This window comes from Erpetoichthys calabaricus, chromosome 17, assembly GCF_900747795.2.
Source record: "Erpetoichthys calabaricus chromosome 17, fErpCal1.3, whole genome shotgun sequence".
NCBI classification, from domain to species: Eukaryota; Metazoa; Chordata; class Cladistia; order Polypteriformes; family Polypteridae; genus Erpetoichthys; species Erpetoichthys calabaricus.
Window position 1 is genome coordinate 38,451,466 of NC_041410.2, and position 26,497 is coordinate 38,477,962.

Here is a 26,497-nt window from a genome sequence, read left to right on the forward strand (position 1 = left end):
TACCAAGAGTCTTGGTGGTTTCGAACTTCTTCCACTTACAGATGATGGAGGCCACTGTGCTCATTGGGACCTTCAAAGCAGCAGAAATTTTTCTGTAACCTTCCCCAGATATGTGCCTCGAGACAATCCTGTCTCGGATGTCTACATATTTTATTTTTATTTTTAATAAATTTGCAAAAACCTCAAGTAAACTTTTTTCAAGTTGTCATTATGGAGTGTTGTGTGTAGAATTCTGAGGAAAAAAATTAATTTAATCCATTTTGGAATAAGGCATCTTGTGGAAAAAGTGATGCGCTGTGAATACTTTCCGGATGCACTGTATATGTTGTAGATTTTTGTTTTTAGGCTTCAGGGATTCTAGTGTTAAGCACAGTGTGTGTGCAGCCAGTAGAGGAGTAGGGGAGACAATTGCTCTTGGGCACTGTATGGAACTAATGTGCCTAGTGTGAGTACACCCTCAGTCTCTTAATTGGAAATCATTTTCAAGTCTGTGTACTTCAAAATAAGTTTTAAGATTCAGACAGATTTTTCATAATTATTAGACATTTAGTGCTACGTAGACAGATGTACAATATCAGTTTGCTACAGTCGTGAGTGGTTTATTTGTACATTTAAGTCCATTGTGAAATAATAAAACTTATGAGTAAAGCTGTGAAAGAAATAAAAGTACTACTGAATTTTTTGAAAAAGAAAAATATTTGGACATTGGGTATATTTCTACATTTGGTTGTTAATTTTATGTATTACTAGGTTACTTTTAGGTAAAAATATGTATGTACAGTTCAAAGGAAGAATGGTTAAAACTAGAGATACAACTGGTTTTAAATGTGGTATGGTAGTTGTGAATCAGGAACAATAAATGGGGTAATTGTTGGCAGACAAATGTGTCATAAATTCATTGAGAATGGACTGACTGCTGTCCTGTCAACAGAAGTCCTGCAGTGGAAAAGATAACAATGGAAAGGGAACAATGGAAGTGGACATTACTTGTGCCATATAACATCTGGTCGAGTAAGAGCCAAGGTCAAAAGTGGTGCTGAAAAAGGCATATCAACATATACAACTCATCATTCCTTTTCATAAAAGTGACTTTGAAGGCAACATACCAACAAACATCTATCCCTATCAGCAAAAACAAGAAGGTATAATTGAAGTGAGACAAAGAAAACAAAAATGAAGCACTAGACAATCTACAGGGGAAAATGCCAGGTATCTGAATCATCCTTCATGTTGATTTATACTGAAGGAAGGTCCAGGAATTTTTTGATAGATCCAAATAGGTGTCATCAAAGCAGACTGGTGGTGGTATGTTTTGGAAGTATACATTAGGTATCCTGTTATGAGTAAAAAAATCTGTCAGTGTCATTACATGTCTGAACATGGTTCCTGGATCAGATAAATCCATTTATGAACCTGTAATGATTCAACAATAAGGTAGAACATTCAGCTTGATGAAATGTCTTCTAGAATCACAATAATCTTGTTCCATACAAGAGCCTGCTGGATGTGCTGAGAGGAGATCCACCACCAGCTTTAGGAAACACAGGTTTTGGGTTATGGGCATTATGGGTAAAGGCCAGTTAACTACAGACAACCCACATAAATGGTAGAGAAACAGGATAGATGCATGCTTCCATATTATTTAACTCCCATGGGTTGTGAAGAAGCACAATTAGAGACCACTACCCAATATACAAACTATGCTGATAAAATAATTATAATGATTAATAAGCACCTTCCTTAGTGTTTTTCTGTGTATAGCAAGAAGTCTGACCTACAGGTACTGGCATTTAGCAATTAACATCTTTCTGTTGTTCAGTATGTCATGTCACCTAGCTTAAATTTAAGTTATGAAAACAAATTTTTATCCATGTCCTGTTGACAGTATTGCAAGAAATCCCTCTTTCCAGCATCTGCCCCTGTATCCCCATTGTTGTTGATGATCATATTTATCTCTCTATTTTGTGTCTACTCTGCCTTCTTTAATTTCATCCCCTTGCGTCTTTTTCAAAATTCCACAAAATGATATAGATGTGAACAGTGCAACATACCTTATAAATATTATAGAAGTGTTTGATTAGGTCATGCGGCATTTTCATTTTAAAGGCAACCTCAACATCAATAGTGACCCAGCTTAATTCCTTTACTGTACAATACACTGCCTGAAAGGGATGATGTGTTACTTTCAGGAGTTCTAACTCACAATGTGTAATCCCCCTGTTATTCTTCCAGATACTGCTAATTAGCACAGGGGATCTCCCTTGGGGACACATTCAGTGTTCACATTCCACTAAGCATTAAAGATCTGTGTTTGAAGTTGGCTGGGCTACAGCTGAATGGCAGTTCCATTGTTACACACAGTCTGTTTATAATTTGCCACAAGATCACAAATGTACATCCAAGAAACATTCATACAAACTGGCTAAGCTACAAGTCCTTTCTTTATTCATGCTTAAAACTGTATTATAATAATAATAAAAGTAATAATAATAATAACAACAATGACAACATACTCCTGTTTTTTGCTGTTACATAACCAATGATCCAAGTCAAGTCAAGTCAAGTTGGGGAGCTTGCACTGGTACAGTGCGTTGCTGCACCCACTACATGTCGAAACAGCTTGGGATCTTGGTTGGCAACCCCCCAGGCAGACAAGCGGTCCAGTCCTACCCTCCGGAAATGACCCTCTATCTGCTCCAGCCAGGTGTTACGTGGGCAACCCCTTGGCCTGGTCCAGCCACTTGGGTCCCCAACAATGAGGATCTTACGAGCTGGATCACCCTCGGGGAAACACGCCACATGGCCATAGTGCCGTAACTGACCCTCCCTCACAATGCAGGTAATGTGCCTCATTCGGGACTCCATGAGCAACCGCTCATTCGACACAAAGTCAAACCAACGGTACCCAAAAATTTTCTGGGAGACACAGTACCAAATGAGTCCAGTCTTCGCATCAGGTCTCTGGATAGCGTCCATGTCTCGCAACCATATAGCAAGACAGGAAGCACCAAGACTCTAAAGACTCCTTTTGCATAAATATTGGGAGCGCCACACACCCCTTTCCAGCGACCTCATAACTCCATCATGCTCTCCCAATCCATCTACTGACTTCACAGGAAGAGTCACCAGAGACATGAATGTCACTGCCAAGGTAAGTAAACCTCTCAACAAGGTCGACACTCTCTCCACAAACAGACACACTGCTGATGGCTATGCCCAAGAGGTCATTAAAAGCCTGCATCTTTGTTTTTATCAAGACACTCGCAAGCCCAGACACTCAGACTCCTCACTCAGTCTCTTGAGCGCCCCGATCAGAGCCTCCATTGACTCTGCAAAGATCACAGCATCATCAGCAAAGTCAAGATCCATGAATCTTTCTTCACCAACAGATGCCCCACAGCTGCTGGACCCCACGACCTTGCCCAACACCCAATCCATAAAAGCATTGAACAGAGTAGGAGCAAGGACAATGATCCAATGATCAATCCACCACAAATGAAATACACAACTTTTTGAACTTTTGTGAAATAAAGGGGGAAATACTAAAAAAAAATAAAAGCTGATTCCAAGGGAAGGAGCAGAAAGAATGTGAAACACATGGTCTAGATTAAAATAAGATAAAGCAGTAGTGTATTGTAATCTCCATGTTTTCAATGTGACCTTCAGCCATTTGATGGTCGTGGTGGAACTGGAGTGTATACTGGGAGCAACAGGGTAGGCTACAGCACACAATTAAATGCCCAAGTGGCATACTACATACACACATTATCACAGAGAAGCTTTAATGGTCCTGCTTACAAATATCATACAAATATTTGTCATGTTGTAATGCCAATGAATTTCATATAATTATAAGAACAGTAACTGACTATATGGTTAAAAATAAGCAGGAAACATAATTATGACATATTAATTGGGAAATATAGTAAAGCAATATGGAACAAAAGTTATACAAGTACAATAAAATAAAAGGCTATTTAAAATGTTTCTTAACTGTCATTGGCAAAGAGTGTAAGTCAAATACCTCTTAAACAATAAGCTGCCACTCTTGCAATTTTCCCAGGATTCCAGGAAGGAGGCAATGTAATTCTGTATATGTAACTGAAGGTTATAGCATAAAACTCCAATATAGAGTTGCACTTAACTGTGCAAGACTGAGAGCTTTTATCATTTTTAAGAGTGCCATTTGTTTGGTGGCTGATTTTTCCAATAAATTGAGACCTGAATAGGTGATAACTTCAACATAGCTAATGCTGCTAAATGATAACATAAAACTTAAACTCACTTACACTCTTAAAAATAAAATGTGCAGCATACCATTACTGCAAGACTGAGTCTAGTATGGCTTATCCCACACTGTTTAGCAGTGGACTGCTATTTTTCCAAAACATGTGAGCCCCTCATTACAAATCATACTTAGACATATTTAAATGACCAACATTTATGATTTATTACAGTCATTTACTGTGCAAGTTTTTTGTTAAATACTCCGGAAAGAATGACTGGGGTCATTCAAACAGGAAATTTCTGAGCATGCATCATGAAATAGGAATACACAGAAAAATAGCCACCTAAATATTTGCACAACTATAAACTGAGAATAATGAGCTAGAGGATAAATGACTGTTAATGGACCTCCCAATGAACAAGTAAAATTGGCTCCTTCTGTGTTCAGTTTACACTGCAGCTGAATCAACGGCAAACATTAATTTAGCAGGACACTCCGAGTTACCTTGTACTGAAAATTTTCACACTGAAACATTGGAGACAGCTGGCATTTCCACAGATGTCGCTGGAAATTGTGCCATGGCAGACACTCTGTGTTTAAAACACACATGTTGGCAATAGGCTGAAACACAAAGCACATCCATTTTGACACAATGCCCTTAGACAGCATTAATTGAGGTTAATTCAGGCATCTGGACATTCTGTGAAAATGCAAGTCTGAAAAGTAAAATTGATAGCAGGATTTTTTGCAATTTAGTCAACATTTCAATAAATGCTGCATGCTGTAGATGGTGCCATTTCTTGAAAAGGTATAGCTTAATGAAATAATTAGGTATTTTGAGGAGCAGCAATTTTTCTTGACTAGCACAAACAGTAGCTTACAGCATAGCTTTATTAATGGATGCTGTAAATATCATCTGGATAAGCAAAGCTTCTACTTTGTAATTTAAGCAATACGAGATGACAGATGGAAAGCAGCTGAAAATAAGACTGCAGGTGCCTTGTTTTTGGTTGAGGCGGTGAGCTTTGTCTACTCAGCACTGCCAGAAAAGGCCGTTTATTAATTAGAACATTACTAACTTTTAGACTAACATTACTTATCAATAAAATGTAAAAATAAAATTGGTAGTTAATATGTTGCCTCTTCAGTTCTAGTGAAACATGTTTTCTTCATTTTGAGAATTCTGACTGTCCCACTTTGTCATTCTGTAATGAAAAGTGGCCTCAGTGAACAAAATGATTTATGCATTTAAGTTTAATAAAACAAAGGTCTTGGGATATCAACTTTGTTTGCATTGCACTATGTCAGATGATTTAATTTTTATAATTTTGTTCTTTCAATACACTCTTTTTGCACCAGTTGGTGAAAATGACAGATGTCTGAGGATTAATTAGTGCTCACTGTGAAACACTTTATATTTTGTAAGTTGCCATAATTAAAATGTTGTATCTTTGGATAAAATGTAATTTCTAGAAACATATAAAGTCAATAAGCAACTTTGGCATTGTATCTTCTGCATGTTGTGCACTTTGAAATTATTTTTCTGATAGCTGAGTTTGCTTGAGGTATCCAATATTTCTGTCGTAGCTGTGCGAGCACATAATTGCGCCCACAATGTCCAATTTGTTTATGAATGTGCTGCAATATGAGAGAAGCAACATGTGAATGCTTGCGTAGAACAGCAGAAGATGCCAGAGATACATTTCCTGAGGAAACTGTTAACACCGTTCTCAATAACTTCTACGTGGATGACTGTTTAAGGTCAGTGACAACAGAGGAACAAGCAATAAAGCTGGCAAAGGACCTCCAAGCTCTATGCCTCAAAGGGGGTTTTCACTTGACTAAGTGGGTGAGTAACAACAGAGAAGTTTTATTGTCAATACCAGAAGAAGACAGAGCTCATGAACAAAAGGACTTAGACTTGAGCCACAGTCTCCTTCCCACAGAGCGTGCCCTGGGTGTCCAGTGGTGCACACAAACGGACAGTTTCAAATTTCAGATTAAGTTACAAAACAAGCCCGCTACAAGGCGTGGTATTCTGTCTGTTGTTAGTTCAGTTTATGATCCACTTGGTTTTCTAGCACCCGCCCAAGAAGACGCTGGAAACAAATTCAATACATGGCTGATTTGTTTTGGAAAAGATGGACTAAAGAGTATTTACCAATACTTCAAGAACGTCAAAAATGGCTAGCACCAAGAAGAAATTTTGAACCAGGGGACGTTGTTTTAATTGTAGATAAAGCTACACCTCCCAATTCCTGGGTAATGGGTCGAGTTATCAAGACAATGCCAGATGCCAAAGGTGCAGTCAGAAGAGTTTGTGTGCAGACCAAAACCAGCACACTGGACAGACCCGTGAACAAACTGTGCCTGCTTCAAGAAACAACCAATGTTTAAAATATGAAATTTTTTAAGTATTTGTTTGCAGTGTTATTGCTAGTGATTTGAAAACAATAGTTAATATAAAGTTAACTGGCTCATATTGAAGTAAAGAATAGTAATTGACTCCGCTCCTGCATAGCCAATTAGGGGCCGGAAATGTAAGAGCCAATTTTAGAAAGTTAAAGTTTTGAGTTAAATTCATATTGTTTTCTTTATTTGAATAGAATATAATTTCTTCTATAGTCATAGACAATGGTATAGTCTTTTTCCCCCTATCACTTAGTAAGAGATAGAATCTCCTTGCTATAATTGAGAAACAGTGTGATATTAAGTTTAGTTGTGTTTAGAACAGGTCCCAGTAAAGAGGGATTTGATAAACCCATTTTAAGTTTAGAAATGGGATAAGCATACAGTTTTCTGACCGTTTTGAAATGGTTCAGAAATTATAAGTGACTAGTAACGATTTAAGATGTAACAAGATTAAGCTTAGAACTAAATTTTTTCTTATTATAATTTTTCTTGTTTTTGCTATTTTAATTTTTCTTCCTTTATTTTTGTGTGAACTGTTTTACTTTCAAAATTTAACTAAACTTTTAAAAACGAAGATATTTTGTCTGTGGAATCATTTCTGCGCGTCAGGCTTTTGTTAAATCCCATTTTTTTAAGTTGGAGCTGCTGAATTTTGGAAACTTTGGGAAACTTTGGGAAAACGCAGCTACATTTTCATCAGGGATTGAACAGAATGACATAAAATAGATTAAAAACCAAATTCACTTCAAATCACTGTGCACAAATATGAAAACAGAAGATCAGGAACTCAAGAAAGACTTTATGTGGTAATTCATACCACAGTTGTTCTAACCTTTGATTTAAGCATGATGGTTTTTGACATTTTTTTAAGTAATGAAAATTTCTGGAATATAATATCCTGTTACACATACTAGAGTGCCACCTCTTCTTTACCTTATATTGTACACTTCACAGCAAGTAAAGCATGATATCACTCGCACAAACAGGAGACTCCTGATATGTGTCAAAATGGTGTCTTCATGTTGAGCTTGGAATCATTAGTAAATAACTCTAGCATAACAGACTTCCCAGGTTAAACCTCATGTACAGGAATTTGAAGACTAATAGATTACAGGGCAGTGTGTTCATTGCCAAGAATGTAATCAAGAAATATTCAATACCAGTAACGTGCAGTGAATCTACTTAACTTGAGCATTCCTAGTTTTCCTACTCTTTCTTTCTCTGTATGTTTAGCATTTGTTTGCTCTGAGGTTGATGCGCTTGCTGCTTCCTGAGCAGATCTTCTTTTCTCCACACAAGTGGCCCACTTCTTCTTTTCTTTTGTTTGCATCTTTTCACATTAAAACTGATCAAGTCAGTGTTTATGATGTGATTTGCTTAGTACGTTTTCTTTAATTTTCACTTAAGCTGGCACTTAAGTCTTCAATCTGCCTCAAGAATGATTTAAGATATGAAAAGGTAGAGGAAGTGATGGCGAAGGTGGTAGGGAATGAGAACGGCGCCCGTACGCATGTGCCACAAGGCTGCCCTGCAGCGTGCTATCAAGAGTTGATTCTACAATAAAATGAAATAAAAATAAAAAGAGTGATAAAAAATCATCACCCCAAAGCGGACAGTAAAGGTAACGTATTATATGTGTACCAAATTTCAGGTCAATAGTTCAAATGATTTGCAAGCTACAGGTGATTTAAAATCCTGTACACACAAATGGACAGCCAAGTATTATATATAAAGAATTTTACTGAAAGCAAAAGTAAGCAGTACTGCATTATGATCTTTATAGAAAGTCACCATCTTTAAGCAATCACTTCAGGAAAAAACATATTTTTCTGCCTTTTGTTCTAATTTGTTGCAAACTGTATGACTTACAAATTGTATGTAATCTGATGATCAAAATGACTTTTCGTTACAACAAAATCATGCTGAGTGGAGTTCTTAATGAAAAATTACCATATTGGGCCAAGTTTTTTTTACCAACAATGCACATACAGTTTCAGCAAATATGTGTAAACTTATAAATAAGGTTGTATAAAGTTAGGACATATGAAATGAGTCTCAGAGAAGCATTTGATGGAGCTCATCTGTGTATAAAATTGAAATTCCAGGTCAACTTTTTCCTAATGGTGGATTTCTACTAAAGCTTTGTTTGGTTTTCTAATAATAAAACATCTCATTTAATGGTTCCACTTTGACTACATAACCCATCAAGTTTTTGTTTCAGATTCTCACAACCCTTCATATGAAAAATCGCTTCATGCTTCCTTGAATGCGGTTCGTCTTCAAATGTGTGACTCACTATTTCAATTAAAGAAATCTGTTGGAGAAGCTTTATTGGGAAAATGGAAGATCACCATGTAGTATTCTGTGTCCATGACTAGAAAGTTTCATTGTCGCTGGATGTCAGAATAACACATAACCCATAACCCTTCAATTGAAATATGTGCCTGTTTTAGCATCTGTCTCAATTATTGAGACTTTACATACTGAACCTTACAAATTCCATTGGATGTAAACATAATTCTAGTTTCCTAAAGGAGTTTAGGCAAACATAATTGAGATTAAGCTCACAAAGGTTGATTTCTGTTTAATTATTTAGATTGACAGAAATGGCTTAAACCATCATTAAACTGTTCTTTTAAAGTCCATAATTCACCTGCACATCTCACTAACCATACTGTTTTTACCTAAAAGTACTTGTGCTCACCAGAAGGACTTTCTGTATCACCTTTCACACATCACGATCAACGGCACCTCACACTTGACTGCATACCATTCCTAGTTCCTACCTCATTTGAATTCCAGGTACGAGGAAATGAAGGATAAGTTTAATACATGGCCTCTGTCATTTATTTATTAGCTCCTGATCTGATCTGCAGTGCACGGGTATAGTGGATTATAAATCAAGTGCTTCCCATTAAAAATTTATGCTATCCATAATGTATAACTCTGGTAATTTATTTATTAGTGCTAAATGTGACTTTTCTTCTGCTCGTTGCTTTTCTTTCCAGACCAAAGCTTTATGAGAGGTGAGACCATTCAGGTACCTTAATTTGAATTCAAGTGAGTAGAACTACAACTTTTCCTGGAAGCAAGTAATCCAGAAATGTTTTAAAACAGTAAATCAAAATTAAAATACACATTAAAAAAAAAGTCATTGCCGTTAAAGGTGTTTGAATAGGTGCCTGCCCTTTAGGTTTAAAGGTCATAAAATTCATCAGCACATGGGTACCTTCAAAAAGCTTGTCTTTTACGTCTTACAAAGATTAGCTTCAGATGGAAGCTCTTGTTTTTAATAATGCTATTGATTCCTTTGTCATTATAACCAAGTATTTTCTAAAGTTTATTTTATTGCCAGTACCTCCTTGGGCTAACTTGTGAACCAATATGCATGTTAAGAGAACAGGGTTGGGATTTCTAAATTTTATTGCATGGTCACACATGAAGTATTTTTCTTAAATGTATTCATACATGAAATAGCAACTGAAAAAAATTGAAAGGTACCATATCTTTTGCTCTGTTTGTACTAATCCATGAAATATTATAGGCGGAAAGAAGAATAGATTGCACAGCTGCAGAAACTCATGTTTGAATGTCAGCCCAGGCAAGGTCTGTGTGGAATCTTCACTTTCATACCTTGCTAGCGTATTGGTTTTTTTCAGGTACACCATTTCCCTTCAACCAATAAAATATTCCCCGTATGTGCAATTTACTTTTCAGCTCTAAACATTCTGGTTATGAGTAGGCATGGATATGGTTATTGGTACTAACACACTCCTTGTGCCTAATGCTGTTCTGGCAACTCATGCTCCTAAAAATAGATTAAGTACTGTGGAAGCTGGCCCGGACACAGACAGGTGCACACCGATGGTTCACCCAACACACGTTTATTATACATATTTACAACAATAAAGTGCACACAACCCCAAAACTTTCCCAAAGTCCAGGCCTCAACAATGCCTTTTCCTTCTTCAGGCTGTCTCCTTTCCTCTCCTCCCGAGCTCCGTCTTTCTCCACTCCCGACTCAAGCCATCGAATGGAGGGAGGCGGCCCCTTTTATCCGCACCCAGACATGCTCCAGGTGCCTCCCGATAATCTTCCGCCGGCACTCCCAAGTGTGGCGGAAGTACTGGCTGTGCACCCGGAAGCACTCTGGGTGTCCCTGGTTGTCTTCCTCCCAGCACTTCTGGGTGTGGTGGAAGTGCTGAGGACCAGGGCTCTCCAGGCATCGGGCACCCCCTGGCGGTGACCACGGGCCCCTATAGGGTTGAGCTTCTAAGCTCTGTTCCCGTGGTCCCCAAAACCACCAGGGCGGTCGCCCCCTCGTGGTCCGGAGGAGGTGTAAGCCCTCCTCCGGTCCTTCCGGGCATCCTGGCTGGGTGCCACCCTCAGCCGCTTGCCACAGTACTTACAAGCGGACCTGTTTGTGTGTCCACTGGAAAGAAAAGAACAAACAAAGGTAAAAGAGGGCATCACTGATTCACAACATGTGCCTTTTTAAACGAGCAATTGATTTATTTAGAGCTGCCTTAATGTTTTAGTCCTTTTATTGTTGATTATTACAATTTATAATAGTTTTACTCCTGTAAGTGTATATTAGCAACAAAAACTGAAGACTTAATTCAGAAAACAAGAGTGATTCTGGCAAATAACTAAAAAATTGTTTTCTAACTTGAAAACCAGTAACATCAAAATACAAATATTAAACCCAGACAGCATATTAAAATACTGATGAAAATATTGTCTACAATATATTGTACAGATGTATGCTGTATCTTTACTTTTTAAGGTATTTCTATCCTTTTGCTCTAAAAGAAGCTCTGTTGTGCCCTCCACTGGCAAAGTGAATTAATTCTTTGTTTGCATCTATGATTGAAAAGGGTCAAAACGTCACATCAAGGCACACCACATTATCAAAGTATTAACAAAGTATTTTGTTAATATTTTGCTCCAATATACCATACTTGTAGTTGGAATTCTTTAGTATAACATGGGGAAGAGCATTTTTGTTAAATATTGTCCTTTCCTGGTCCCACTCTAACTTCAGATCCTTTTCTCTTGTGTATGCAATGACACAGTAAACACAGATGCACTTTCCTTTTAACTCTGCTCTCAAAGGCACATTTTGTGTCCTCTGATGTCTCTGTGCATTTCATACACAGCTATTGTTGTTATTCTGCTGTCCAGTATGCTTTCAGATGATGTTTCCTTTCGTGTAGGAATTTTTTTTTAATTCCAATTTCATCTTTTTTCACCAAAAATGATTTAGACTGTAAAGTACAGTCTAGTCCTGCTAACAAAAAGTGTTAGCTCATCAGGGTTAAGCGTATTAGACATGTTTAGCACAATCTACATTGGTGAACTATACTCCATGTCACAACAATTATGGTAGCGCGTGTGCTGCAGAACAAGAAGACATCTATCTATCGGATTTCTGCACATACTCAATTTAAAACGGGGAGAAACAGCCTGTCATGGCAACACTAAATTGAAATTATGTGATTGTGAAGCACACATATGCACAGTCTAGAACTCAGTGTGCCTGAGATAATTCAACATGCGCCTAGCATGCAGGTCTCATGGATATGCAAGGATGTCCCTGCAGACATGGAGAGACCAAATGTGTAAGCTTCTTACATGACATTGACTGGGCCAAGATTTTAACCCGAGTCCCATGAGCTAACAACGGTGCTACCCACTTGAAAAACACATAACCAGATAAACTAAATAGATGTTTTGTTTAAATATTGATTCAGTAAATTTCTGTAGAAATTGCTGAAGATAATAGAAAGTGATAAGAAAGGGGCTTAAATTAGAAAAAAAACAACAATTATGGTTTAGATCCTGTAATTATTTCGGATCTAAAGCAACCTTCAGACATTCAACATTCTTTGTTGTGTGAGATTCATTTTGTTTTTGTCTATTAGATTAACTACAGGAGTGGGAGGAATGGAGAGTTAGTTCAGGGATTTTTAACATGAAAACTCCCATGGAGTATTGTGTCTGCAGATTGTATTAAGGGGAAGGGCCTTCTTGAGAAGCCAGCCTTTAACTCAGATGTGCAGAGGGTGTGTGTGTGTGTGTGCATGTACAAAAACAACGAGAATTTAAAAAAAAATAATTGTATATTTCTCAAAACATTTCCAATATTTAATCACTCTCAAAATACTCTCCATGAGACACAATACACTTGTCCCACCACTTTTTCCATTGTTCAAAACTGTTTTCAAACTCTTGCAAAGTGACAGCCTTCAGTGCCTTTGTTGTTTGCTTCTTGACCTATCTACATCCTGAATATGCTTTCCTTTAAGGTCCCTCTTCATTCTTGGAAACAAGAAAAAAAGCTCAGGGTGCAAGGTTTGGGGAGATGGGGGTGGAAACCGTTTTCATCCTGTTTTTCATGAGAAACTGCCGCAGACTCAGTGCTGTGTGGGTGGGATGCATTGTCGTGATGCAGAAGCCACTCGCCTGATCGCTGCAATTCGTGTTGTTTTCTCACAGCACAGCATCACACAATCGCTTGAGCACTTTAAGGTAAAAACACTTTCCATAGCTCAAAGCTTCTTCTTTGAATGCCTCGCGAAGCACTGTGACAGCATTCTGCAGCTGTTTTCCACAGAACTTGATGCAAACACATTATTCTTTCAAATCTGCCATCACAAAATCGACGAAGATGGTAACAGAGGCTCAGGAAAGAAAATTACACTGACCTTACCGACCTATCCCCAAAGACGCCTTTTGGCCAAATAATTCACAGGGCAGTCTAGTACACACACCTAGCGGTAAACATTAGAACTAATGCCCCTGCAGCCTCCAGAAAAAAAAAAATCTCATTATTTTTGGATCCCCCCTCGTACAGTATGTGTGTGTGAGAGAAAGAGAGGGACGAAGAGAGAGCATGAGCAAGAGGTATTATCAAGCACTTACAGAGCAGTATTTGTGACTGTTATGAGATCCACGCATCTGCATACAGTAAATCCATTGGACTTTGTAAATGGATACCAGCAAGTCTCCACAAGCAGTTTGGCTTGGATTGACTCACAGAGTCAGGGTAAGTGAGTGCAGTTGGTTTTGCCGCTGACACCAAGTGTGCAGTGCGAGATGGAGCAGGTGGTGCGAATGTTCAGGTAGTGCAGAAGGAAGAAAAAAGACCATTTCAGCTGTTGAAGATTAAAGTGTTTGCCACTGTCCGTAATGATACGTAAAATGTCAAACAGAAAATCTCAATAAAACATACATAACACAAAATCAAGATAAACAAAAATATTATTCTGTCATACAGTACAAGTAATAAAGGATAGCATTAAAAAATATTTCAACATACATCAAATACTCAACACTGAAAGTAGAAATATTATTTAGGCCGATGTGGTCCCAAAAGTTTAATTTCTAGATTTTGTTCAACAGTCAAAATTTTAAATTGTATTGCACTTAAATAATCAATGTGATTCAAGAAAATATTGATATTATGTGTGTGTACATTGTAAACCCCCTTAAGAAAAATCAGTATCAGGCAGTGTAATCATGAGCACAACTTCCAGAACAACTCACTTGACTTTGGCAGAAACTGTCCTCTTATCAATCCAAATGCAGGGACTGTGCTAAAATATTTTATAATAACATACTCTGTCCCACAAATCAGGTTGTATGGAATATTCCATTAATACATGGGGTAAATTATTGTATAACAATGGCTTATACTATAATCAAGCATTCTTTTGTCAGCGGGCGGCACGGTGGCGCAGTGGGTAGCGCTGCTGCCTCACAGTTGGGATACCTGGGGACCTAGGTTTGCTTCCCGGGTCCTCCCTGCGTGGAGTTTGCAGGTTCTCCCCGTGTCTGCGTGGGTTTCCTCCGGGCGCTCCGGTTTCCTCCCACAGTCCAAATACATGCTGGTTAGGTGGATTGGCGATTCTAAATTGGCCCTAGTGTGTGCTTGGTGTGTGGTGTGTTTGTGTGTGTCCTGCGGTGGGTTGGCACCCTGCCCGGGATTGGTTCCTGCTTTGTGCCCTGTGTTGGCTGGGATTGGCTCCAGCAGACCCCCGTGACCCTGTGTTTGGATTCAGCGGGTTGGAAAATGGATGGATGGATGGATTCTTTTGTCATTCGTATGTATTACATGAGCTTCAAATAATTATTTAGATCTGGTAAGGCTGTATTAATATACGAATCCACAATTATTAAGCAGCTACTCATCATAATCACAGTATCAAAACATGTACCAATATTTTATGTATGTAATGTTTTGTCTTCAGTATATAATAAGATTGATGCATGCTCTATATAGTAACAGCAAGCTAACATCTGCTTCAATAGAAAATATTACATTCTGTAACAATAAGTGACAACATAAGTGACAAAAATTAGACCTAGGCTGCAGTGTGAGCATTGTTTAATTAACCCCTCAGGCTAACAGGTAGCTTACAGGGATGGTGACAGCAAAACCATAATCTTACCAAACATTTGAATAAATACAGTATATAAAAATCAATATATTCAATTCAGCCAAAAAGAGTTAGAATTAATTATGTTGCAGCCCATAATCACCCAACTAATGTTTTGCTGAGTCAGCACTTATAGTCACAGACCAACCATTATATTCTATTGGAGTTAACAGTGTAATTGTCCAGAGGTAAAAAGTTTTTGAAGGTCTGTTCATATGGCATCAAATGCTATGATATTGCTTGGCGGACTGCAGGGAAGGCAAGCAGTTTATTTTTGGGGTGTGCGTGGTTTCAACTATTCATTAATGTAAGAGGCATATTAGGGACAGGATGAGCAATATGAATATTGGTAAAATAGGAAAGAAGGAAGAAATAAACAGACAAATGCACAGAAATAAAGTTCCAAATAAATACAGCAGCTGTCCGAATAGTTCAGCATGCACTGCCTTTAAATACAGCACATTTACAATTTTCATCTTCCTTCTTTCAACATGAGAATATGCTAGACCTTCTGCATTTAGCCAATCATTATTAACTACTCCATTCTTTGTAAAAAGTTTGCTAACTCACCTATTTTGGCATTTGGAAGACTTAATCCCTACATGAGAACTGTGCGATCCTTAGAAAGTTACTTAGCCTCCTTGTATACCAAGAAATTGTAGTAAATCTGGAGGGCGTTTACGATAAAAACAGCGAATTGTAAGTTATCAACTGTTGCCCACTTGTTTTTGAATATAGTATCTGTACAGATATCCAAGAAACGTCTTTGCCATACCTTCATAATTGGTAGATTGTTTGCAGACCAAAGTTTTCAATTTTAAATATAGACCATAGCCGAAAAAACCCCCAAAAACAAACAGATGAGAGAATCAAAGTAAGTGAGTAGGAAATCAAGTAAAACATTCAGAAGCTGACTAAGAAATGAAATATTCAAGGTGAGCAATCAAAGAGAGCAATAATCGGTTGTAAGAAAGAGAGAAGAGTTAAAATTAAACATTTGAACATAAAATACAAAGATTCAAAATAATTTAGTAATAACACACATCGACCTTTCCGCTTCATATCTGAACAAAAAACAGAGAGTAGATGCAAAATATAATAAAGCCATGTAACTAGGAAGAAATTTCAGAATAGCAGCCTCTTACCTTATAAATTCCATTATATAGACATAAATAAAAAATCTGAGTAGCAGCCAGTAAACCGTAGATGGGAGTATTCAGTGCTAGAATCACAGAGCCAACACCTTCAGGATGATAAATGATGAGCATTTTGGCACAAGCTAATTACATGTTTAAAATTAATTAATAGCGGATTACAGCCGAGGGGAACAATAAGGAAAAATATTAGGATTAGGCATGGCATGGGTTCAACACTGAATGATGAGATACATTAGAAGTTTAAAGATTAAAAGGATAATCAACACAAAAAGCTTACAGAGAGTGTGTTAAATTGGGCTTCCCGTTTTCAAAATGACTTATGCGACATGAAAAGCATCAGTAGTTTAGTATAAAATCTCCAGGAATGGCATTGGTGGTACTCACATGTGGATGGCTTGTTGCAGTTGTGCCCATGCCGGAAATATTGCGGGTTCTCAATAACAGGAATCCGGGTCATTCCAATGACCACAGCATCGGGGCCGGCATCCATTGTGCAAGGTGTGATAATGCCATGATTGACATGATGAAGAGGGCTTGCAGAGTCTTCCTCCCCACTGATTACTGCCACAGGTCCTGAAAAAGAGAAAAAAAAATATGAGATATCTTTAAAAGTGTTTAAGTGTGCCTAACAAACCATCAAATATCATTTCTTGGCACATACTGGGAAAAGCCTCTAGTTCCCTGTAAGGAGAAACCAAGTTCAAAGGGTAGATTGATAGATAGAATGTTATTTGTTAAAATCATTTAAATACAAAATTAGAAAATACATAAAAATTTGAACCTACAGAACCACAGTACTTGTGATAGTGAGTACCATGAAAAATTATTGTTGTTATATTTGTATAAAGGTATAAATGTGTATTTAGTGCACACAGATATATTTTTAAGATATATCAAATAAGACGGAGGTGTTTTTCATCTTTGTGCTGTGGAACTAGCCCCGAACACAGACAGGCAGACATGATAGTTTTGCTCCACCACACGTTTATTTACAATACCTATTATTTACAAATGTCCATAAGTGCTCCACAAACCCCAGTCTTCCCCAAAGTCCAGGCCAACCACTCTGCCTCTTCAGACCGCCTCCTTCTCTCTTTTTCCAACCTTGTCCTCTTCCACCCGACTCCAGCCTCGGATGAAGGGAGACGGCCCCTTTTATCACTACCCGGATGTGCTCCAGGTGTGCACCGGCCACCCCGCGGACACGCCCCAGTGTGGTGGAAGTGCCGGCTGTCCTCCCGGAAGCACTCCGAGTGTTCCCTCTCTTCTTCTCCCCAGTACTTCCTGGTGTGGCAGAAGCACTGGGGTCCAGGGTCTTTCTGGCAGGGGGATGCCCCCTGGCGGTGACCACGTGCCCCTACAGGGTTGGGCTTCCAAGCCCTGTGCCCGTGGCCCCCAATACAACCAGGGTGGATGCCCCCTCGCGGTCTGGAGGAGGAATGAGCCCTCCTCCTGTCTTCCTGGGCGTCCCGGCCGGGCATGAGCCCCGTCCGGGTGCCACAGTGCAAATATCACATTTGAAAGTGAGCAGAATCCGTTATTAAGGATTATGTGCAAGAAACAACAGTCTAATCACCAAGGAAATTAAATAAATTTGAGTAGCATTACAGTTCAATAAACTAAACAATTAATAACATGCATAGCTCCATTGTATCAGTCTAAATGTCTCTATTACAGTAAAGAATCACATAGCCTTTAACTCTATTTAATTTTTTTTTTTGCTGATACTGTACTAACATACTGTGAAAGATCATAGTGATTTAGTGACTTATATTGTTAACCATCAAGTCTTAACCTCGTGGCAGTCAGAAATTACATCTTTCTACACTTGAAGGGCAAGAGTTTGGTTTGAAGCTAAGTTCCCCAAGATTAATTAGGGTTGGGGAAAAAAATCAAGCTAACTTTCAGAATCTCCTGGAGAAAGTCGGGCAAGAAGAAGATTTTTGTCATAGTATACAATCAGAAGCTACATAATATACATGGAGATGATGTAATAAGCTCTAGTTTGCCTTGTATACAGTAAGTGATTTCTACTGTAACAAGTGAGTCCCACATCCACAGCAGGTTAGGTCTGAAAAATTCACATTATTTAAAATGTAAATTTATGGTCAATCAAATCTATGAAAACACAGTATACAGAAATCTCCGTAAAAAAAAATCAGACATCAGAAATATTTAGGCTTAGTTTATATATTTATTAAAAGGACAACAGAATTCTTCCTCTGTAAAGCTGGGTGCATTAAGGTAAGTAAAAGTTAATGGGGAAAAATGAAATATAGACTACACTTCCTGGAGCAACATATATTTTAAAACAATAATAAAATATATAGAAAATGACTGCTAACAACAATCAAATCTATGTTATGTCATTCATACTGAAAAGGATGTTATAGTAAAATAAGAGCCGGGAGAGGAGCACACAATCATAGGTAACAGATAAAATCTTCTCTGGTTCAAATTTTCCCAAACAGGCAGTCTAAAAGAGCCAGCTGTCTATATTGGGCAGATTATTTTAAAATAAAAATTCTGGTGAATTCTAAAAATGCTCAGCGAAATATGGTAGTTTCTATATTAAGGGTTAAGTGAACATATTTTGAATTCTTTGTTGCTAATGAAGTGCTTTTTTGTGACCTAATTTTTATTAAAACAGAGAACAACTGCAATAAACAATCAATAAATAAATGCATACATACAAACACACATACATACATACAAACACACATACATACATACAAACACACATACATACATACATACATACATACATAAATAAGTAGTAGTACTCAGAAACTACAAAGGTGCATTATTAGATAAGATAAAAATAGGATCCCCCTATCTACACCCACCCCCTCCCACTCCACACATGTCCCACCTAACCCTGCATAGGAATAAGTAAGACTAACAGATCAATTATGCCTGAGCAAGCCAACAAGAGACACATAACCCACACTCTCAGGCTCAACAATGAAGGACTGTATATGTAATGGGGATTCTAAGCTCTCTGGCATTTGACGGGTGGCACCACAAAATGCCATTTAGCAATGTTGGCAAAGCAAGACCCAATAATCATAGAAGCTGAGAATTCAAGAAGAACAAGATCGAAGAAAGAGGCTTTACAACTAAATGCCTTTATTGAAAATATGCTTTTTCTAGTTGTTGAGTACATGAGAAGGAGATTTGTATCATTTTTGATCTAACAGAGTCATACCAAAAATAATCCGCATACTCCCAAAAATCCTACTAACTTCATCTATCATCTTACACATGGTTTAGCGGTTCATTGTATAATATGTGAAAAACAATATATAGTGATTTAATTTGTTGTAAAGGAGGAATTTCACACAAACTGTAGCCCCCAAATGCATATGGAGCTGCCAGCACATCAGACAGTGGATATAGTACCTTAAACAAACGAACATGGACAATGCCGTTCAGTCCTGTAGTGCCCGCCAGTTGAAACTCCTCTCCCAAGAGCAATAAAAAAAAAATCAATATGCCTTTAAGAGAGAATCAATGTGTGATAGAGAAATGAGGCTGCTCAAGCAGCAGTGCTTCACTTTATATGCTCGACTGAAATGGAGTTCCATTGTAAGGGGATTTTCACATTTTGCCGAGAAACAAAGATATTTTCTTGTTTGCATATTTATTGAATCATAAAATAAACATGCTCATTACCTTTGCATATTTATTGTCAATGGTTCCTTCGCCTCATACGCCATACGACTTCATCAAATACAGATCAAAGGCGTATGTAATTAAACAATCATTTTCTGTATAGGTATTTATTGCAATTAAACTAACATGGGGTTTTTGTTATTCTTTACATGCAATATTAATCTTTTTTCCCCAAATAGCTAAGCTAGACTTGTAAATAAATAAATAAGGCAATCTGTTAGTCTGCCATCAAGCAACTCTGTTGGCAAATAAGAGTGGTTGCAAAATCAGCACTTGTCTACTTTTTCTCTTTTTTAAATTCACCATGTTGTGTTATTTTTCTCGATCCTTCTGATTAATAACATAAATCATTTCAAATCACAATTTATTAATTCAGATAACTTATAATGTTTGGGACAGGTCTCCCATAGGACGCCGTTAGATATAATAATCCCAACCAGGGCAGAGCCTGTCAGTTATAATAGTCTCAGGTATCTGTCATCATAACATTATCTATAAATGTAATTCTTGACTGTCTGTCTGCCTTGGTAGGAGTTTGTCTTTTTCTCCCTCCTTTTTTTCAGTTTTCAGAATATTTGCTGTTAGAATGACACAAGAGGATTGATATAGGTGATCCCAATTTTTAACCCCTTTTTTGTTAAAAAGACTAAGGATTATACCGAAAATGTACTACATCAGAATCCCATAAGTTAGGTTGCTCAGGGAGTAAAAATTCTATGTTAATTGCACAATAGAATAATAGTATCTATATTTTTCCATGCATAGCAAGCAAAAGAGAGCCATGAAGTGGACACCTGCCTAAGGGTTCATTTTAAAATCAATTAAAAAATTTCTCATGCAGAGTCACAGATGGGAAAAGAGATAGCTAATTAGTGGGCTCAGATGCACACTTCTCTGTATTAAAAAAAAAGATAACAGACCATTAGGGTTTAGGGAAAAGAGAGCAATAGGGAAGAGGTGTTGGATGCTAGCAGCCAATTAAGAACAAAACTTAGTCAGAGGAAAATTGTCATGTTAAAGACATTTCAGAATTTCAGAATCATTTAAATGGTCAATGAGCTGGAACTAGAAAAAGTGGGGAGTTTTACAAGTGTTTAGCTTATTTAAACCTATTAGGCTGCATACATGTCTAGAACATACTGTTCCATCAAGGTCACAGTTACCAAGTCCTAAATGATCACAAATTAATGTAACTGAAATATTTCATGAACATCTTACTTCCTTTAAAATGTAATTACATACATGTTGTCTGATTGAGATGCACGAAGCTCAGTTAACAAATAAGACCCAATAAAGATGAAGAAATGCACTGGGAGGAAAAAAAACAAACAAAATAAATAAATACACAAATAAATATTGGTTCTACGTATTCTTGGGCGTACAGATGTGCATTTCTGACTGAAACAAAGTGGAACATCCTTAATTGAGTATATAACCCAGAAGTGACAGGTACATGGCAAGACCCAGCTCACTTCATTAAAAACACAAAACATCTAAAGGGAAAAATCCGGAGTGGTCTCTCCTAGACTCGCATACTCAGATATGGTGATGGATATTTGAGCAGTAAACCACAAGACAATGATTATATTTTTATATTATTTACATTAATGAAACATCAACAACAAATCAAATCGAATTAATAATATATTGAATAATTATTATAAAAGTAAAGTTGAATAATTCAGACTCTGCAGCTGCATGAATAAAAGGTAAAGTACCACTTCCGGTTAGCAGAAAGAGCCCAAAAGTTGATACATTTTGTACCTAATACTAGTATGCAAAATTTGGTTGACCTAAGTGAAAACGTACTCAAGTTATCGTGTTTACATACGCACACACGAACACAGACATAATTCCGAAAATACCATTTTCGGACTCAGAGATGTCTAAAACAATGAGATTCATCAAATCTCGAAATGGAATTTTTGGAGGATTCCAATTCTTTCCCTATATTTCATATACGAGAAAGTCAGGGAGGTCTAAAACGTCGAGATTCATCAAAATCTTGACATCAAATTTTTGGAGAATTCAAAAACTTTCCATTTACTTTGTATATGAGAAAGTAAAAAAAAACAGATGACCAGAAGCCATGATATATCAGTTTTAAAGGTTAGAATCTAGTAAATATCAGGAAGAAGAAAACCTAAAAAAAACATTATCTGGAGATATAGGAAGGAATGCCCAATCTATCAATAATGCAACATTAAGGTTTCTTGCACAAGCCAGTAAAGAAGTAGGTAGGTCACTGCAGAACCCTCACTGTAGGCCTGGTGGAAGGTTCAATGCTATTTTCAACTTTTTCCTTGGTGTGCCTACCCATAACGACAAAACAGCTCACATTAAAAGTTACTCTCGACTTTGATCAGATGCTGTGCTGGGCTGTTTCTGCACATTACAGGTTCTACCATGCTGCTTCCCAATACTTAGACATAGTTTGATATTCAGCTACATTGCATTCTGTGTGGAGTTAGTATTTTCTCTCCAAGTTCATATGGTCAACTCCAATCCCCCCGCGATAGCCCAGACTCAGATTGTCAGGTTGAATGTCAAATCCATATTGAATGAATGCAACTGTGCATGAGAGAGGCCTGTGATATACTGAAGCTTAAATTCCACTACAACCTCGCCTAAATCACACTGGTTCAGAAGTTAGATATTATTATTATTCTGTTAACAATTTGTGCAGAACCAAATAAAGAGAGCAGTAGCTACTACTGTGTAATCCAATTTATCTTTGCTGTTGCATCAACTTTGTAATATAAAGCAAAACATTCCAAATTGACACATGTCAGTGGAACATTCATCAATCCATATCCCATTTATCCAACTTGGATCTCTGAAAAGCTAGAGATTATTCTAGCAGAAATAAATATAAGGCACTATCACATTGTGAATGGGCCACTGATCTGTTTCAGGATACAAAACAAAAATACTTTTTTTTTTTTTGTATAACACTCTTCTGCAAGTGCAGAGTGCTGTGAACACTTCCCAGTCAAAATACATGTATAGATTATACTAATTACTAAATGCTGGTACTAAACTGGTACTCATATAAATCCAGATCTGTAAATATACACATAGAACAATGTAGAAAATGATTCAAAAAATGGAAGCCAATTTTATCTGTCTATTAATTAACTGATGAACTATGACCAGGCCTTTAATGACCTCTTGGGCCCAGCCATCGGCAGTGTGTCTGTCTGCGGAGAGAAAGTTGACCTTGTCGAGACGTTTATTTACCTCATTCATTTCTCCTTTGACTCTTTGTATGAAGTGAGTCGACAGATTGGGAGAGCATGGGGGGGGGGGGGGGGGGGGGGGGTCGCTGGAAAGGAGTGTGTGGCGTTTCTGATATCTTTGCAAACAGACGAAGGTCCAAGTCTTTAGAGTCCTGGTGCTTCTTGTTTTGCTAAATGGTTGTGGGATATGGACACTATCCAATGACCTGAGACGAAGACTGGACTACTTTTGTACTGTTTATCTTCAGAGAATCCTTGGATATTGCTGGTTTGACTTTGTGTCGAACGAATGGTTGCTGATGGAGTCCCAAATGATGCACATTACCTGCATTGTGAGGGACCATCACTCATGATACTATAGCAATGTGGAGCGATACCCTGAGGGTGATCCAGTTCACAAGATCCTCATTGTTGAGGACCTAAGCAGCTGGACCAGACCAAGGGGACGCCCAAGTAACACATGGCTGCTGCAGATAAATGGTCATTTCCAGGTGGTGGGACTGAGCCGCATGTCTGCCTGGGGAGTTATCAAACAGGATCCCGAGCTGTTTCGTTGTGTAGTAGGTGCAGCAACGCAATGTACTAGTGCACACTCCCCAACCTGACCTGACCTGACCCTATGACAAGTGGACAATGGGGGAGACTAAAATTGTGAAAGTGAAAGTCAAAAACAAATCCGCAGTTCTGGACACCTCAGTCAACTGGCCGCCTAATCCCTCCTGGGTTTTCCATAGTGGAGTCTGTGCTGGCCATGCAACCTGATAAGAGAATCTTTCCATCCAGTGATTCCTCCAGGTGTTGAAGAGGGCAACGAAACTGAAAGTTTCAGAGGAAATCCTTATATACAAAGAGAAGCATGAATACTACAGAGAACATTCTTTGATTCAAACTGGAAATTACCCTCTGTTGAGCAGCAATTCTACTAAGCCCACTGCATAGCTCAATTTTTAGAAATTTGAATTTAGAAGAGCTTTCTTGAACCTCAGATATGGTAAATGGGTAACTATCATAAAATGAAAATAAAAACTTCAGACAGTTAATGTGTTGAGTAAGAGCAATATAAGAATGTAATAGTCGCTAAATATGGAAGACAGCCATTAAACAGGGACATGCATTATTCAATCCCTCTTTTAATCTCTTGATTAAGGTTTTGCTAAAATTTAGTAGTAGGTCTGCCTTCTACAACTGAAAAAAATATCTTTTGAAAATTTACCAATGCCAAATTATGCGCTAATGTGATGGCAGTCAAAATGAAGTTGCCAGTCTAACCAGCTTCTATGACTCCTTCAACCAAAGCCATTAAATCAACCATAGGAGAAAAGGAGATCAACAATGGGAATTGATTTTGCATGCTTTGTGAGGTGAAATAAAAGATAATGACCCATTCTAACAAAGGAGAAGGACAATGGCAAAATTAGTGTTTCTTTGGTTCACTTTAATGAATTACTGGGAAGTGTTTTGGTGTAAAAGAAACTGGTCCTTGGATTTCGTCTAGGATGTAAGGCCTTCTGTATGGAGTTTGCATGCTCTGCTACTGCATGTGTGCAGTTCCCATAGTCTGAACACAAGGGGAATGACAATGCCTAATTTTTCTAAATGTGTGTGACTGCTGCTTTGCTGCATTTTACAGGCATATCATGCGTAACTGACTTATGTCTTTTATCCATTGCTGATGGGAAGAGTTTTGTGCCCTTAAATGCACATATTTATAGATAAGATCAAATGATGAGCAGTGATATCGTAAATGGCTTGCCCATGCACAATTTCCATGCACTCAAAATTATTTCAGTTCTCTTTCTGTCTCTACACTGTTCAAGTACATAGAGAAAGGGAGCGTTATTGAATTTTTATAATAAAATACAAGAATTCTTTGAAGATCCATTGAAGCACTGTAATTACCAAGAGATTTCTTTTCTGAACAGGTATACTATTGCCCAATTTCACTGTTTAACATTTCCGGTGTTTACATCTTTCAGTCAACCACAATTCTGAATCTCAATGCTGACCTTATAATCAGAGTAAAATTCTTTGCAATTATTTTAACAAAATGCCAGCTGGTTGTCACCGTAGCATATTTTGCCATGAGAAGGGCATTGTTTCTCCAGTGCCACTGCACACCTTTCAAGAGACCAAGTATAATGGGAAGCGGTGAAACAGAGCACAGAAAAAAGGATGTGTAAATGGTTTGCTTTTTTATTTATTGTTTTTGGTTACACACATTTTTAGACAACATTCTTAAACAAGCTTAATTTATTCACATTCAAGGAGAGCACAAGTCTATCAAATTAACATCAGACGAGAGGCAGGATGAGACGCCAGTCACTCAAAGGGTTCATTGACAAACATACAGTACCCATTCACACTTGACCAACTCATGTTGGCCATCCATGTAGCCAACACTTATTTAACATGTGGAATGAACAGTGGAGCAGACATGGAGAGAACTTGTAGTCTTTGTACAGACAACAAATGGGTACATAATTTAGACTGTAGATTTATGAGGCTAGTGCACCACTCTACCATGTTTAAAAAATTATTTAAAATAAACCATTATTTTATGTTTGTTACATAATGCATTAAAAACATAGAGAGGGCAGCCAGGAGAATTTTATATAAGCATTGGTTGCCACACTCAAGGGCAATCAATATGTTAGATTATGCCTGGGCCTTTTGCCAACAAAGTAGCGAATCAGTATTTCAAAGAAATACACTACAATTAAAGAACAAAAATGCACAAGCAGTGACGTGAATCCAAACAGCATTTACAAATGTCATTCCATCCACTCATTTCAGATTTTAGGCCTGCTTAAACCAATTGAGGGTCATGGAGAAATTCAAAGATGCAAAGAAATTCATTGAATATCTCGATGTTTTCATCCACTAATGATATCCAAAATTTAGAGTGCAACAGTCACAAAATATCCATATTAAAGACAATGTTTTAAATAATTACATAAAGGAAAAAAAATAAAACATGTTTACTATGGAATTAATCGATTTAATGCAATGCCAGGTGGGATAGCCTGCTTGTGTCCTTGCGCCTCCATCTTCTTTGATCACTTTTCTGACCTACTTCTGCTGTGTATCATTCAATGTTTCAGCTTCTTTGGCATTTGCAGTATTCTGAAACATTATTCTTGGGTCACAAATCAACGTAAGACTCAACAACTAATGTGTGAAATGACAGCAATGTGCCTTGAATCTCAAATAGTACGTCTGAAAGAGCGAGAACCTGTGCAAGAGCAATTTATTTTTGTAAAGAGTTCTTCACTGAGATGTTGCTCAGAGCATGTGCACAAATCCAGAACTACAATAACATTATATTCTCAAACCCACTTTATTCAA

At 37.7% G+C, this 26,497-nt stretch overlaps 1 protein-coding gene across 1 annotated transcript in view; it reads right to left on the bottom strand.

Moving 5' to 3' along the window:
• The window catches only part of ntrk3a (neurotrophic tyrosine kinase, receptor, type 3a), a 948,732-nt gene that overhangs the window by 235,462 nt on the left and 686,773 nt on the right, over positions 1-26,497 (bottom strand). Inside the window, exon 11 of the mRNA XM_028822657.2 lies at positions 16,623-16,811. Coding sequence (XP_028678490.2) covers positions 16,623-16,811 — 189 coding nt within the window. The remainder of the gene's footprint in view (positions 1-16,622; positions 16,812-26,497) is intronic.